Source organism: Mobula birostris, chromosome 8 (assembly GCF_030028105.1).
Source record: "Mobula birostris isolate sMobBir1 chromosome 8, sMobBir1.hap1, whole genome shotgun sequence".
NCBI classification, from domain to species: Eukaryota; Metazoa; Chordata; class Chondrichthyes; order Myliobatiformes; family Myliobatidae; genus Mobula; species Mobula birostris.
Window position 1 is genome coordinate 3,646,759 of NC_092377.1, and position 17,349 is coordinate 3,664,107.

Here is a 17,349-nt window from a genome sequence, read left to right on the forward strand (position 1 = left end):
TCAGTGGCTGGGAAAATGTTGGAGTCTATTATGAAGGATAAGGTTTCAGGGTACTTGAGACTAATGATGAAATAGGTCAAAGTCAGCATGGCTTTTTTAAAGGGAAATCTTGCCTGACAAATCTCTTAGACTTCTTCGAGGAAGTAACAAGCAGGGTGGACAAAGGAGAGGCAGTGGATGTCACTTACTTGGATTTTCAGAAGGCATTTGATAAGGTGCCACACATGAGGCTCCTTAACAAGATAAAGTCCTATGGCATTATAGGAAAGAGACTGGCATGGATAGCAGAATAGCTGACGGGCAGGAGGCAGTGAGTGGGAATAAAAGGGGCCTTTTCTGGTTGGCTGTTGGTGACCAGTGGTGTTCCTCAGGGGTCAGTATTGGGACCGCTACTTTTCACATTGCTTGTCAATGATTTGGATAATGGAATTGATGGTTTTGTGGCAAAGTTTGCGGGTGATATGAACATAGGTGGAGGGGTACGTAGTACTGAGGAAGCAATGCGATTCGAGCTGGAGTTTGACAAATTGGAAGAATGGGCAAAAAAGTGGCAGATGGAATATAGTGTTGGGAAATGTATGATAATGCATTTTGGTAAAAGGAACAATAGTGCAGACTATTATCTAAATGGGGAGAAGGTTCAAACATCAGAAGTGCAGAGGGACTTAGGAGTCCTCATGCAAGACTCCCAGAAGGTTAATTTACAAGTTGAGTCTGTGGTAAAGAAGGCAACTGCAACGTTGGCATGTATTTCAAGGGGAATAGAATATAAAAGCAAGGAGATAATGATATAAGACACTAGTCAGGCTGCACTTGGAGTATTGTCAACAGTTTTGGGCCCCATATCTCAGAAAGGGTGTGTTGTCGTTGGAGACAGTCCAGAGGAGGTTCATGAAGATGATTCCAGGATTGAAGGATTTCACATGAGGAGCGTTTGGCAGATTAGGTCCTGTACTCACTGGAATTTAGAAGAATGCAGCGGGATCTCATTGAAACGTATTGAATGTTGAAAGGACTAGACAAGGTGGATGTGGAGAGGATGTTTCCTATGGTGGGGGTATCCAGAACTAGAGAGCACAAGCTTTGAGGGGCACCTTCTAAAACACAGGTAAGGAGAAATTTCTTTAGCCGGAGGGTATTGAATCTATGGAACGCTCTGCCACAGACTGTGGTGGAGGTCAAGTCCGTGGGTCCATGGGATTTCTGCACATCTCAGTTCTAAATGGACATCCTTCAATCCTGAAGTCGTGCCCTCTTGTCCTAGAATCCCCTACATGGGAAATAACTTTGCCATATCTAATCTGTTTAGGACTTATAACATTTGGAATGTTTCTATGAGATCCCCCCTCATTCTCCTGAACTCCAGGGAATACAGCCCAAAAGCTGCCAGACGTTCTTTATATTGTAACCCTTTCATTTCTGGAATCATTCTCGTGAATCTTCTCTGAACCCTCTCCAATGTCAGTATATCCTTTCTAAAATAAGGAGCCCAAAACTGCACACAATACTCCAAGTGTGGTCTCACGAGTGCCTTATAGAGTCTCAACATCACATCCCTGCTTTTATATCCTATACCTCTAGAAACGAATGCCAACATTGCATTTGCCTTCTTCACCACGGAGTCAACCTGGAGGTTAACCTTTAGGAGATCCTGCACAAGGACTCCCAAGTCCCTTTGCATCTCTGCATTTTGAATTCTCTCCCATCTAAATAATAGTCTGCCTGTTTGTTTCTTCCACCAAAGTACATGACCATATACTTTCCAACATTGTATTTCATTTACCACTTCTTTACCCATTTCCTTAAACTATCTAAGTCTCTCTGCAGGCTCTCTGTTTCCTCAACACTACCTGCTCCTCCACCTACCTCTGTATCAACCTCTGCTTTAAATATACTCAGTGACTTAACCTCCTCAGCCCCTCATGACAATGAATTCCACAGATTCACTCCCTCTGCCTGAAGGAATCCCTCCTCATCTCTGTCCTCAATGGGCATCTGTCTATTCTAAGGCCATGCCCTCTGGTCCTAGACTCCTCCACTATAGAAAACATCCTCTCTGCATCCACTTTATCCAAACCTTTTAATATTTGATAGGTTTCATTGAGATCTTCCCTCTTCTGAATTCCAGGGGGTACAGTCCCTCAGCCATCAAATGCTGCTCATACATTAACCCTTTTGTTTCCGGAATCATTCTTGTCAACCTCCTCTCGACTCTCTCCAATGCCAGCATATTTTTTTCTTCGATAAGGAGCCAAAATCTCCTCATAATACTTTGTTTTAATCATGCCTGTAGTCCAGTCAATGTCCTGTTTTATTCAGATGGCATCTGCTATTCCTCTGGGTGCTTTTGTTTTTCAGCACCCGAGTCCATGCAATGGCTGTCCCTCACCTTGCATTCGTCTATTCACAGGACACGGACGTCACTGGCAATACCAGCATTTATCCTCTTTCCCTGATTAACCCTGAACTCAGGAGCCAGTGAATAATCATCCACTTTGATCAGTTAAAAAAATCAGTTTGTCCCACTCGTTATTCTGCAGCAGAAGCTAACAGGCGTTTTTATGAAACTGAGGACATGGTGTCATCGTTATCTGTAGATGTTGATACAGAGACGTGACTAGAAAAACAACCAACACGAAGTACTCACTGGTCACATTCAGCTGGGTTCCATTTCCAAAGACTGTCCCCCAAATGCCACAGATGTAAAGTTTAGAGTCGGTGACCTTCACCTTGCTGATGGTCAGTGAGTAGCTGTTCGTGGTGACATTCCTGGAAAGCTGAAATCGATTGGTGAAGTCCCCTGATCTGTAAACTCGGCCATCAGCGTAAAGACTAAGTGCAATTTTTTCGCGTGAGTTGTACCAGTGTACATCGTATTTCTCCACAGTGTAATCCACGTTGTCACTCTCCAGGACACACTGTATCAGCACCGTTCCACCTTCACGCACCTTCACAACTCCTGGTGATTGGATCAGGACTGTTCCTGCATTTACACCTGTGGGCAGTAAACAACTGAAGGTCAGGGCAGATAAAGAACCGCCAAAAACCATCATAATAATTTGAAACCAAAGGCACCATATTAATGAATATTTTGCACATTGAATATCAATTTGCAGTCAAATTCTTTCCATCCTGAACTCAGTTCTTTCACTTTGTTCTGAAACAACCAACAATCTCCTGGTTGCTGCGGCCAGCACAAAAGTAGAAAGATTACCCCCCGGCGGTCCTACAGAAACGGAAGGAATATTCCGAAGCGAAACGAATATTAAAGCAAGAAAAGATTAAATTCCCAACCCCTGTACCCTGCTAAACTGAAGGTGCTTTACGAAGGAGGGATACAGCTATATCAGACGGTGGAAGAGGCGACTACAGACACGAACAACGGAGGGTTGCCCGTTAGTGTGATCAGACCGAGGGAAAGCTTGGCTGAGCAGTTATCCCGATCTGCTTGGGAAATAGAAAGAGAACCGAGAAAGCAGGGGACGGGAGGAGGACGAGAGAAGGATATTAGGAAAAGACTATCTCCGAGGGCAGCCCTCACCTCCTCCAGAAGAACCATAAGGATTGGCTAACTTTAAAAGTGCTGATAAACTAAACGGAAGCAAAAATAGACAGTGATATTCCTATCTCAAGAAATACGTATTATAATGTGGATTTTATATTAATCAATTTTTTAAATTAATTCACTCACTCCCTTTTCCCCACCTAAATGAGAATATATACATGGGAGGAATACACAGGGAAATCATTTCTGTGTAATGGACATAGATTTTTTTAAACTTACTTTTATAGGTACTGCAGCGGGGCCCCTCAACTCACTGGTAGGAGGGGCTATGTTTCTTCTAGCTCAACCCAGGGTCATCTAGTGCAGGGGTCCCCAACCTTTTTTGCACTGCAGACCGGTTTCATATTGACAATATTCTTGCAGACCGGCCGACCCAGTGGGGAGGGGACGGGAGTAGTGTTGCCAACGGCCAAGAGTAGCAGTCAAATACGTTGGGTTTACTCCTAGAAAGACTACAACGACCACGAAGCCTTGCGCGGGCACCAGTGCGCATGTGTGTACATGTTGCTATTTTGCTGCAAATCGTTTTTGGCGATTCTGCTTGGGGGGGCGGGGTGTTGTTAATCCCGACCGGAATATAGGTGATAAGTGGCTAATACACTCAATTTTGTTTCTAAAAGGGTTTATCTAACGAATTTAATATTAAACACACAGCGCATATGGTCCTCGCACGACTATAGTGATAAGTCAATTATCAGGGGAGGACAGGGGCTTGAAGTAAGTGTTGAACGAACTTCCAGTAGAAGTGGTAGGGGCAGGTTCGATATTATCATTTAAAGAAAAAATTGGATCGGTAGATGGACAGGAAAGGAATGGAGGGTTATGGGCTGAGTGCAGGTCGGCAGGACTAGGTGAGAGTAGCGTTCGGCACGGACTAGAAGGGCAGAGATGGCCTGTTTCCGTGCTGTAATTGTTATATGGTTATATAAGTCAATAGCATCATAACATTTTAAGTATATTTTCCCCGTATGAACACATAAAATCATTGCAACACACCAATATCGCTGAATCAGTGGGAGCCCTGGGCTTGTTTCCCTGCATCAAGACGGTGCCATCGAGGGGTGATGGGAGACAGCGATACTCGAGGGGGTTCCTTATGTCAAGTCTATTCCGCAATTTAGTTTTCGTTGCATTCATTGCAGAGATACGCTGGTAATGAAAGCAACGTTTTAGTGTTTCCTGACTATTTCAGGATATTCAGCTTTAACTTTGATCCAGAATGCCGGCAGAGATGTTATGTCAAACATACTTTTCAGCCCGTCGTCATTTGCAAGCTCGAGGAACATAGAACATAGAATAGTACAGCACCGTACAGGCCCTTTGGCCCACAATGTTGTGCCGACCCTCAAACCCTGCGTCCCATATAACCCCCCTTCTTAAATTCCTCCATATACCTGTCTAGTAGTCTCTTAAACTTCACTAGTGTATCTGCCTCCACCACTGACTCAGGCAGTGCATTCCACGCACCAACCACTCTCTCAAAAGGGTTGCTCTCCTTTCCGCGCTGACGTGGATGATGCGCGGGTAATGACTTCACGTGTGTTCAAGCTCAACAGTAGGTGTGACAGGGAATGAGGAAAGGTACAGCTGACTCATATCGCCAAATCATATCGTTTCCTCGCGGCCTGGTAGCACATGCTTTGCGGCCCAGTGGTTGGAGACCACTGATCTAGAGTCCCCAGCCTTCGTTAACTTTTTTAAAATTATTCACGTTTCTTGGTTCTTATTTGTTCAGGGAGTAGATTGTTTAAGTTATATTCTGCAAATTTCAATGATATATTAACAGATAAATACACATGGCTAAGGACAATGTAAAATTCATTTCTTTTAATGTCAATGGGCTGTTAAATCCAATCAAATGCAGTGAAATTCTATCAAAAATGAAAAAAAGAACAAGCCCATGTAGTATATTTACAGAAAACTCACAAGTGATAATGAGCATGGAAAATTAAAGAGAATGAGCTTCACTAATTTGTTTTTCTCCTCATATAAATCGGGACATAGAAGAGGAGTTGCTATTCTCATCTCAAGCAAGCTAAATTTTGGAAATGGGAGATAAGGAGGGCAGATATATTCTGGTAACGGGGAATATAGACGGAAATCCAGTTCCTTTATTGAACACGCCCAAGAAGTGATATTAGTTTCTTCCAGAAAATTACTAATATTAATAATGGAAACAGAAGGTCTCTTGATATGTGGGGTAGACTTAAATTTACAATTACAACCAAAGTTAGACTCTTCCAATAGGAAAACTTATGAAACAAAGTCCTTACATAAGAAAGTTAACACTCTTTTTGAGGATGTTGGTCTAATTGATATATGGAGGGACTTTTTTCCTGACAGAAGGGATTACACTCATTATTCTGCCCCCCCATTCCGTATATACAAGAATAGATTATTTCATAACATTTGGAAAAGATAGAGACAAAATAATCACATGTGGAATTGGGACAATAGATGTAAGTGACCATGCACCTATATATTTATCTGTTGATTTTGACCTACAATCAAAGAATACTATTTGAAACTAAATTCAAATCTACTCAATGATCCCTATTTTAAGAAACAAATTAAAAAAGAAATTGGTCTTTACTTAGAATTCAATGATAATGGAGAGGTTTCACCTCCTATTCTATGAGATACTCTGAAGGCTGTCTTAAGAAGGAAAATTATAGCGATATCTTCATATAAGAAAAAAAATAAGGAATAAAATATTAGAGGAATTACAATATAAGCTGAAGGAACTAGAAAAAAACACAAACTGAATTTGGCACACTAGAGGAAATTAAAAAAAAATTAGGAATGAAATTAGTAGTTTGGCCACACAAGAAATTAGAAAAAAATTAATGTTTCTGAAACAGAGAGACTATGAAAGTGGATCTAAATCTATAAAAATACTGGTGTGGAAACTGAAAAAAAAGATAGCAGAAAATACAATTCATAGAATTAGGGACCCAAGAAGAAAAGTGATAAAAAATAAGCTAAGTGAAATTCAAGAAGCTTTTGAAATCGCAAACAACAGGAATTCTGCAGATGCTGGAAATTCAAGCAACACACATAAAAGTTGCTGGTGAATGCAATACGCCAGGCAGCATCTGTAGGAAGAGGTGCAGTCGACGTTTCGGGCCGAGACCCTTCGTCAGGACTAACTGAAGGAAGAGTGAGTAAGGGATTTGAAAGTTGGAGGGGGAGGGGGAGATCCAAAATGATAGAAGACAGGAGGGGGAGGGATGGAGCCAAGAGCTGGACAGGTGATTGGCAAAAGGGATACGAGAGGATCATGGGACAGGAGGTCCGGGAAGAAAGACAAGTGGGGGGGGACCCAGAGGATGGGCAAGGGGTATATTCAGAGGGACAGAGGGAGAAAAAGGAGAGTGAGAGAAAGAATGTGTGTATAAAAATAAGTAACAGATGGGGTACAAGGGGGAGGTGGGGCATTAGCGGAAGTTAGAGAAGTCGATGTTCATGCCATCAGGTTGGAGGCTACCCAGACAAAATATAAGGTGTTGTTCCTCCAACCTGAGTGTGGCTTTTGAAATGTTTTACAAAACTCCATATTCCGAAGTTCCAGGGGGAAGCATAGCCCAGATTGACACCTTCCTGAATTCTTTAGAGTTACCCACTTTAAGCAAAGAACAAAACAAAACGATGACTGCTAACATAACAAGCTGAACTAAAAAAATGCAATTAGTCGGCTTAAATTAAGCAAGTCACCAGGATCAGATGGATATACCGCAGAGTGGTATAAAGAATTTAGAAATAAATTAATTCCTGTTTTACTCCCCACACTGAACTGGGCTCTAAGAAAGGTGCAAATGCCACCCAGCTGGAAGGAGGTGATAATCTCAGCTATACCGAAAGAAGGCAAGGATAAAATGGAATGTGGGTCATTTAGACCAATATCTGTTCTTAATGTGGATTATAGATTATTTACCTCCATCATGGCCAAACGATTAGTAGAGTTTCTACCCACACTGATACATAATGATCAGACAGGTTTTATAAAACAATGCCAAACACAAGACAATATATGAAGGACACTTCACATTATGGATCATATAAAAAATTAAATTGAAACAATAGTGATAAGCATAGATGCTGAAAAGGCATTTGATTCGGTTAATTGGAATTTTCTTTACAGAATTTTACATAGATTTGGTCTACGTGACACAATTATTAAAACTATACAGGCACTATATGACAATCATATAGATTAAAATCAGTGGATACTTATCTAATAGTTTTACCCAAGAAAGGGGCACAAGACAGGGTTGTACATGGTCACTGCTACTCTTCGTATTATATCTGGAACCATTTGCTCAATACATCAGACAAAATGAAGATATCAGGGGAATTACTATTAAAGGGACAGAGCATAAAGGGATTAGCAGCACTGGGGCTCCACAGGGGACTGTCTTGTCTCCCTTTCTCTTCACCATTTACACCTCGGACTTCAACTACTGCATAGAGTCTTGTCATCTTCAGAAGTTTTCTGATGACTCTGCCATAGTTGGATGCATCAGCAAGGGAGATGAGACTGAGTACAGGGGTACGGTAGGAAACTTTATCACATGGTGCGAGCAGAATTATCTGCAGTTTAATGTGAAAAGACTAAGGAGCTGGTGGTAGACCTGAGGAGAGCTAAGGTACCGGTGACCCCTGTTTCCATCCAAGGGGTCAGTGTGGACATGGTGGAGGATTACAAATACCTGGGGATACGAATTGACAATAAACTGGACTGGTCAAAGAACACTGAGGCTGTCTACAAGAAGGGTCAGAGCCGTCTCTATTTCCTGAGGAGACTGAGGTCCTTTAACATCTGACGGACGATGCTGAGGATGTTCCACGAGTCTGTGGTGACCAGTGCTATCATGTTTGCTGTTGTGTGCTGGGGCGGCAGGCTGAGGGTAGCAGACACCAACAGAATCAACAAACTCATTCGTAAGGCCAGTGACGTTGTGGGGATGGAACTGGACTCTCTGACGGTGGTGTCTGAAAAGAGGATGCTGTCCAAGTTGCATGCCATCTTAGACAATGTCTCCCATCCACTACATAATGTACTGGTTGGGCACAGGAGTACATTCAGCCAGAGACTCATTCCACTGAGATGCAACACAGGGCGTCATAGGAAGTCATTCCTGCCTGTGGCCATCAAACTTTACAACTCCTCCCTTGGAGGGTCAGACACCCTGAGCCAATAGGCTGGTCCTGGACTTATTTCCTGGCATAATTTACATATTACTATTTAACTATTTATGGTTTTATTACTATTTATTATTTATGGTGCAACTGTAACGAAAACCAATTTCCCCCAGGATCAATAAAGTATGACTATGACAATGAGTATGACTATGACATAAATTGGCCTGTTATGTGGATGACATTTTGATCTACCTAGGGCAACCAACATACTCTTTACCGAAACTGATGCAATCCTTTGAACAATATGGCCAATTATCAGGATACAAGATCAACGTAGATAAAATCCGACTACTTTCATATAACTATAGCCCACCAAGAGAAATTGAAAGTAGATATCCTTGGGCATGGCAAACAGTCTGTCAAATATTTGGGCATCATTATGCCAAAAGATTTGGCAAAATTATCAGAATGCAATTATCAGCCGATATATAAAAAAATTAAGGAAGATATAACGAGATGGAACCTAGTTCTTTCTCTGGTTCTCAGTTCAAGGATTGAATCCATTAAAATGAATATACTACCCAGACTACTATATCTTTTTCAGATCCTACCAATAGAGGAGATTAACCAAAATCAATTCAATGAATGGAACAAGATGCTATCAAGATATATATGGCAAGGTAAAAAGCCCAGGGTTCATCTCAAAACTTTGCAATTAGCCAAGGAAAAGGGCTACCTTCTCTTAGAGATTATTATTTTGCAGCACAGTTGAGAGCTCTGATATGCTGGTGCAATCCATCGTATGACGCTCAATGGAAAAACATTGAGGAGAAGATACTTTCCATCCCCATACAGGCAATTTTGGCTGATAACAACCTACAAAGTTACATAAATACTATTGATAACCTGTGGGTGAAATGGACTCTTAAAATATGGAAAACTATTATAAAAGACTAGAGAGAGACATTGCAATTCTTAAATGGTGTGCATATGACTTGGATTTTACGCCAAATAAACTGGGTGCTGGATTTAAGGACTGGACAGCTAAAGGAATAACAGTTATTTGCAATATAATGAAAGAAGGAACACTGTTCAGTTTTGAAATGCTCAAAGAGAAACACTTATTAGAAAAACAAGACTTTTATCGGTATTTACAGATGTGACAGTATGTTAATAGGATGGTTAAAAATGTAACCAAGGCAAGTACATGTCTGATAGAGCTAACTAGAAAAGCATATAACTCAGGCAATGGTAGTAGAACAATTTCAAGCGTGTATAAGGGTTTGTCAAATCTTAAAACACATTCGACTTCATACATTAAAACAAAATGGGAGAAGGAAGGAGGGATAATAATATCTGAGGAAGACTGGACAATAATATGGAGGTATCAATGGAAGTGTACCAGTTCACAGAAATGGAGGGAGTTTGGATGGAAAAACTTGATAAGATATTTTATTACACCCTCTCAGAAATCCTATTATGATAGTAACCTCCCTGTTTGCTGGAGAAATTGTGGAAATCAAAATGCAAACTATTATCATATTTTCTGGGAATGCCCCGTTATCAAAGACTATTGGAGTGGGATACATAATGTCCTACAAGACATCTTTAAATGTGAAATACCCTTCGAGAGTAGGACCATATATTTTGGGTATATACCTCAAGAATGTTTGAAAAGAGAAAAATATACTGCTGGTGGCTGGTAAAAAGACCCTTACCAGGAAATGATTATCGCAGGAGAGCACAACTTTAAATGCATGGATGGAAATTACAATGGACATTTACAAAATGGAGAAGATAACAGTACCTGTTAATCAGAAGTTGGAACAATGTGATTCATACTGGGAAAAATGGTTCAACTACATTTTTACATAACGCCTTATAGGCCTGATTTTATTCTCACAAGTCAATGAATATGTTGCAAAAAAAAAAGATCACTCCCTACTTTGTACATAGTTTTCATCTTATGATTGTTCTTTCTTTCCTCTCCTTTCTATAAGTGTATACCTCAGATAAATATTATGTGGAGATTTGTGACAAATATGATATATATGTACAGTATCTGAAATACATCTTATGGAAATGTTTGTTTGATGATGAACTTCAATAAAAAATAAATTACAAAAAAAATGCAAAGATATTGCAATCAGACTGTTAGGAAGGACAGAGAGCAACTAAAAATCATTAGAAGGGAAAAGATGAAATATGAAAACAAGCTGGCAAATAATATCAGAGTGGATAGTAAAAGTTTTTTCAAGTTTGTTAAAAATAAAAGAGGAATGAGAGTGGACATAGGACCACTAGAAAATGAGGCAGGAGAAATAATAATGGGGTATAAGGAGATGACAGATGAACTAAATGAGTATTTTGCATCAGTCTTCACTGTGGAAGACTCTAGAAATATGCCAGATGTTGAAGGGTGTGAGAGAAAAGAATTGAGTGCAGTCACTATTACAAGAGAGAAGGTGCTCAGGTTCATAAGTCACCAGAACCAGATGAACTGCACCCTAGGGCTCTGAAAGAGGAAGCAGTAGAGATTGTGGAGGTATTAGTAATGATCTTACAAGAATCATTGGACTCTGACAGAGTTCTGGAGGACTGGAAAATTGCAAATGTCACTCCTCTCTTTACAAAAGGAGAGAGGCAGCAGAAAGGAAATTACAGACCAGTTAGCCTGACCTCAGTGGTTGGGAGTCAATTGTTAAGGTTGAGGCTATGGAGTACTTGGTGACACAGGAAAAGATAGGACAAAGTCAGCTTGGTTTCCTTCAGGGAAAATCTTGCTTGACAAACCTGTTGGAATTCTTTGAGGAGATTACAAGTAGGATAGATAAAGGGGATGTAGTGGATGTTGTATATTTGGACTACCAGAAGGCCTTTGACAAGGTGTCACACATGAGGCTGCTTACCAAGTTAAGAGCCCATGGTATTACAGGAAAGTTACTAACATGGTTAGAGCATTGGCTGATTGGTAGGAGGCAGTGAGCGGGAATAAAAGGATCCTTTTCGATTGGCTGCCAGTGACTAGTGGTATTCTGCAGGGATTGGTTTTGGGACCACTTCCTTTTATGCTGTATATAAATGGTTTAGAGCATGGAACAGATAACCCTGTTGCCAAATTTGCAGACGATACAAAGATTTGTGGAGGGGCAGGAAGTGTGGAAGAAACAGGAAGGCTGCATAAAGATTTAGACAGATTAGAAAAATGGGCAAGAGAGTGGCAAATGAAATACAATGTTGGAAAGTGCAGACTCCTCCTACTGGCATTGCATGGAGCAGACGTGTTTCTCGAATGGCTCCGTTCTTTTTAAATTACTGAATCCAATCTGCTTCAAAAACTTACTCTTGCAGTATTATGATGTCTCATGCTAAAACTTCTAAAAAAGAAGAGGATTCTGCTGTGAATATGGAAGCTATTGAGGAGCTAATTCGGAAAGCTCAGGGCAAAACGTCTGAACAACTTTCGGATGTGTATTTAAAAGTTACCACAGAGATTAAACAAATGGAGATTCTGCTGCAGACTATTCAAAAAACTTTACAGGAACATATTACTCAGATTCAAGAACATGAAGATGCTTTAACGAGATTGGATACTAAGACGGATGAGTTGGAAAAGTTTGGAGATAAACAATCAAAAATCATTGAATCTTTAAGACAAAAGACTGTCACCTTGGAGAATAGATCAAGAAGGAACAATATATGAATTTTGGGTCTTCCTGAGTTGGTTGAAGGCAATCGACCTTCAGAATTTTTTGCAAAGCTGTTGGCTCATTTGATTTCTGATGTTTTGGATACTCCACCAAGAATAGACCGGGCACACCAAGTCCCAGTGTTTAGACCCTCTTCTCAACAAAAACCTCGACCTGTGATATTTGCTTTTCATGACTTCCAAACTATAATTTGCCAATCTCGTCAGTTAGGTATGATTAACTTCGAAGATTATAAGATAAGGCTGGTCGAAGATTATTCACCTGAGGTATTAAATGAATGTTTTAAGTATAAACAGATCATGGCGGAGTTATATAACAAAGGCTTTAAACCTTCACTAAATTACCCCGCTTGCCTCAGGATCATTTTGAAAAATGGATCTTCTAAGTGGATTCTTTCGATCAAGGAAGTGCACGATTTTCTTCAGGCCAAATCAAGTCTAGAAGACTAATTGTTTAGTATTGTATCATATAAACTACACTTCCTTAGCTTGACTGATTCTTTGTTGTTGGAAGCTTGCAATCTAATGGGTTAGTACGTCTTTCCTTTGAACAATTTTGTCTTCTATTCTTGTATACTCTTATAATTAGTTTCTGTTCTTATCATATTTTCTTTGCTGAGTTGTTTTTTCAGCATGATGTTTTGAACTCTTCTTTAGCTCTTTTGAATAAGATTTAGTCTATCAACTCCAGAAGTTTAAATGTTTATTTCTGCATCATATAACCTTGTCCCCTCAGTTTGACTGATCACTTCTTTGCAATTTTGCAGTTTACTTGTTTATTACTTTTTCCTTTGAACAATTACTTTTTTTTGATATATTTTCATAAATAATCCTTCTTTTTCTCCTCTTTTTTATTTTTTCTGTTTAGAAAATTAATAGACTTAACTACAGTAAGTTCTCTTTGTGATTATTTTTTGCAAACATTATGTTTTGAATTTTTTTTTAGTTCTTTTGAAAGTTATTTAGTCCAGGTTGGAATTCATTCTGTACTAATCTTTTCTTTTCTTGGAGCTCTGCCAGTAGGATGTCAGGGGTGGGATTTATCAGTAGATTAGCTTTCGCCCTCTCTTGGGTGATTTTTTTCCTTTGGGAGGGGGTGGGCGGGTGAGGACCGTTTTTTCTCTTTTTCCTTTTTATCAGCTGTTTGGTTATCCCCGCCTCATCTATTGCTTGCTGAAGTATTTTGAATGTTAAGGTTTGGATTTTTGGTATATTAGAGTGGTTTATATGTTTAACCTCTGTTTTAAACATATTTAAATGGTATACAGTATTAATTTTCTTAGTTTAAATGTGAAAGGTTTAAACCACCCTGTGAAACGCAATAAGATTTTTAGCTATATTAAGAAATTGAATGCCTCAGTTTTTTTTTACAAGAGATACATGTTCACAGATCTGACTGTAGGCATTTGTTCAAACGTTGAAATGGTCCAGCTTTTCATTCTTCCTTTCAAGCCAAGGCCAGGGGTACATTGATGTTGATTGACAATTCAGTTGCTTTTGTTCAACATGATGTAATGCCTGACCCCAATGGGTGGTTTGTTATAGTCTCAGGGGAACTAGATAACAAACTAATGGTTTTTGCTAATCGCTCTGCCCTGAATATAGATGATCCCGGCTTTTTTGAATGTTTTTTTTCTTTTTTACCAGTTTTACCATTCCTTTTTTTCTCACGTTCATCATAACTATTCCAGGGTTGATTATTTTTTTGTCGATAGTCATTTGATACCCTCTGTTCGATCCTGTGATTAGAAAGAAATTGCTGTTTCAGATCATGCCCCTGTTTTTTATTTTTAAATCTTCCAGGTGTCTCTCGATCAAACAGATTTTGGTGTTTTAATCCAATTTTACTATCAGATAAGGCTTTTAAAAAATTTTTAGAGAGTCAAATTACTTTTTTCTTTGAAGAGAATACGCTAGATGGCACTTCTAGCCTTATTATTTGGGATGCTTTCAAGGCTTATATTAGAGGCCAAATTATTTCCTATACAGCAAGTATTAAGAAAAAAGCTAATAAGGAGAGAACTGATTTAGCCAATCAGCTGAAACATTCAGATCAAAAATATGCTTCTGATCTGGATTCCGTCTTATATAAAAGATGTGTGGAAGTTAAAACTATATATGATCTGTTCTTAACTTACCCTGTTGAAACTCAGCGTTTAAAAGATAAAAGTCAATTTTATGTTCGTGGTGATAAAACAGGCAAATTTTTGGCTAATCAACTTAAAACTTTAATAGTTAGATGTCAAATTAAGGAAATCTCCAAAGCGAATTGTGATATAACCTCTGATCAATTAGAAATAAATGATACTTTTACTCTAAACTGTTTATCTCCGATTCCCCTAAAGCCAATTTTGCTATGAATAATTTTCTAGATCATTTAAACATTCCCTCACTTTCTGAGGTTAACCAAAAATGGTTAGATCAACATTTTTTTTCTGAGGAAGGTGCCCGGATTGTCTATTCTCTGAGCTCGGGGAAGGCTCCCGGTCCTGATGGATTTTCTGGAGAGTTCTATAAGGATTTTGCTCCTTTGCTTATTCCTCACTTACTTTCTGTCCTTTCTGACTCTTTTAAATTAGGCAGGTTGCCACAAACTTTTTATAACGCTTCTATTTCACTTATTCTCGAAAAGAATAAAGATCCAACTGATTGCTCTTCCTACAGACCTCTTTCTTTACTTAATGTTGACGCTAAAATTTTATTTAAACTTTTGGTTCATAGGATGGAAAACATTTTGCCTTCTATTATCTCTGGTGACCAGACCAGATTTATTAAAAATTGTTATTCTCATTTTAACATTCGTCGTTTACTGAATGTTATTTATTCTCCCTCTAAAGAAACTTCAGAATGCGTGATTTCTTCAGGTGCTGAGAAAGCCTTTGACCAGGTTGAATGGAATTATTTATTTAAAATATTAGAAACATTTAACTTTGGCTCCAATTTTATTCAATGGACTAAATTACTTTATTCATCTCCCACTGCACAGGTTTTTACTAACTCTCAGAGTTCCAAACCATTTAATCTCCAATATGGAACCAGACAAGGATGTCCTCTGAGTCCTTTGCTTTTTGATTTGGCTTTAGAGCCTTTAGCCATCACGTTTCGTGAATCTGTTGACATCTCGGGTATTTTAAGCAGGGGTATCACTCATAAGCTGTTGCTTTATGCTGATGACCTTTTGCTCTACATCTCTAATGTGGAATCCTCTCTACCCTCAATACTCTCTTTACTTTCTGAATTTAGTCAGTTCTCAGGATATAAACCTAATCTTCATAAGAGTGAACTTTTTCCTTTGAATAATTTGGTATCAGTCAACTCTGACCTTCCTTTTAAAATTGTAAGAAATCAGTTTACTTATTTAAGTATAACAATTACTGGGAATTATAAATTTCTTTTTGAAGAAAGCTTTATCACTCTTTTGGAGTATGTTAAGAAGGTACTATCAAATTGGTCTCCCCTTTCTTTATCGCTGATTGGACGTATCAATTCTATTAAAATGAGTATTTTGCCTAAGTTTTTATATTTATTTCAAGCCCTACCTGTTTTTATTCCTAAATCCTTTTTTGACTCTTTAGACTCAATGGAAAATAGACAATAGACAATAGACAATAGGTGCAGGAGTAGGCCATCCGGCCCTTCGAGCCAGCACCGCCATTCACTGTGATCATGGCTGATCATCCACAATCAGTATCCAGTTCCTGCCTTATCCCCATAACCTTTGAGTCCGCTATCTTTAAGAGCTCTATCCATCTCTTTCTTGAAAGCATCCAGAGACTTGGCCTCCACAGCCTTCTGGGGCAGAGCATTCCATATATCCACCACTCTCTGGGTGAAAAAGTTTTTCCTCAACTCCGTTCTAAATGGCCTACCCCTTATTCTTAAACAGTGGCCTCTGGTTCTGGACTCACCCATCAGCGGGAACATGCTTCCTGCCTCTAGCGTGTCCAATCTCTTAATAATCTTTTATCTTTCAATAAGATCTCCTCTCAGCCTTCTAAATTCCAGAGTATACAAGCCCAGTCACTCCAATCTTTTGACATATGACAGTCCCACCATCCTGGGAATTAACCTTGTGAACCTATGCTGCACTCCCTCAATAGCAAGAATGTCCTTCCTCAAATTTGGAGACCAAAACTGCACACAGTACTCCAGGTGTGGTCTCACCAGGGCCCTGTACAGCTGCAGAAGGACCTCTTTGCTCTTATACTTAATTCCCCTTGTTATGAAGGTCAGCATGCCATTAGCTTTCTTCACTGCCTGCTGTACTTGCATGCTTGCTTTCAGTGACTGATGTACAAGAACACCTAGATCTCGTTGTGCTTCCCCTTTTCCTAACTTGACTCCATTTAGATAATAATCTGCCTTCCCATTCTTCTTACCACCAAAGTGGATAACCTCACATTTATCCACATTAAGCTGCATCTGCCCACTCACCCAGCCTGTCCAAGTCACCCTGCATTCTGATAACGTCCTCCTCACATTTTACACTGACACCCAGCTTTGTGTCATCAGCAAATTTGCTAATGTTACTTTTAATTCCCTCATCTAAATCATTAATATATATTGTAAACAGCTGCGGTCCCAGCACTGAACTCTGCGGTACCCCACTAATCACCGCCTGCCATTCCGAAAGGGACCCGTTAATCACTACTCTTTGTTTCCTGTCTGCCAACCAATTTTCTATCCATGTCAGTACTCTGCCCCCAATACCATGTGCCCTAATTTTGCCCACTAATCTCCTATGTGGGACTTTATCAAAGGCTTTCTGAAAGTCCAGGTACACTACATCCACTGGCTCTCCCTTGTCCATTTTCATAGTTACATCCTCAAAAAATTACAGAAGATTAGTCAAGCACGGTTTCCCCTTCATAAGTCCATGCTGACTCGGACCAATCCTGTTACTGCTATCCAGATGTGTTGTAATTTCATCTTT

General features: G+C 39.5%; 1 protein-coding gene across 1 annotated transcript in view; it reads right to left on the reverse strand.

Moving 5' to 3' along the window:
• The window catches only part of LOC140201110 (uncharacterized), a 68,071-nt gene that overhangs the window by 30,957 nt on the left and 19,765 nt on the right, over positions 1-17,349 (reverse strand). The window contains exon 2 of the mRNA XM_072264719.1: positions 2,648-2,995. Within this exon, the coding sequence (XP_072120820.1) occupies positions 2,648-2,995 (348 nt within the window). The remainder of the gene's footprint in view (positions 1-2,647; positions 2,996-17,349) is intronic.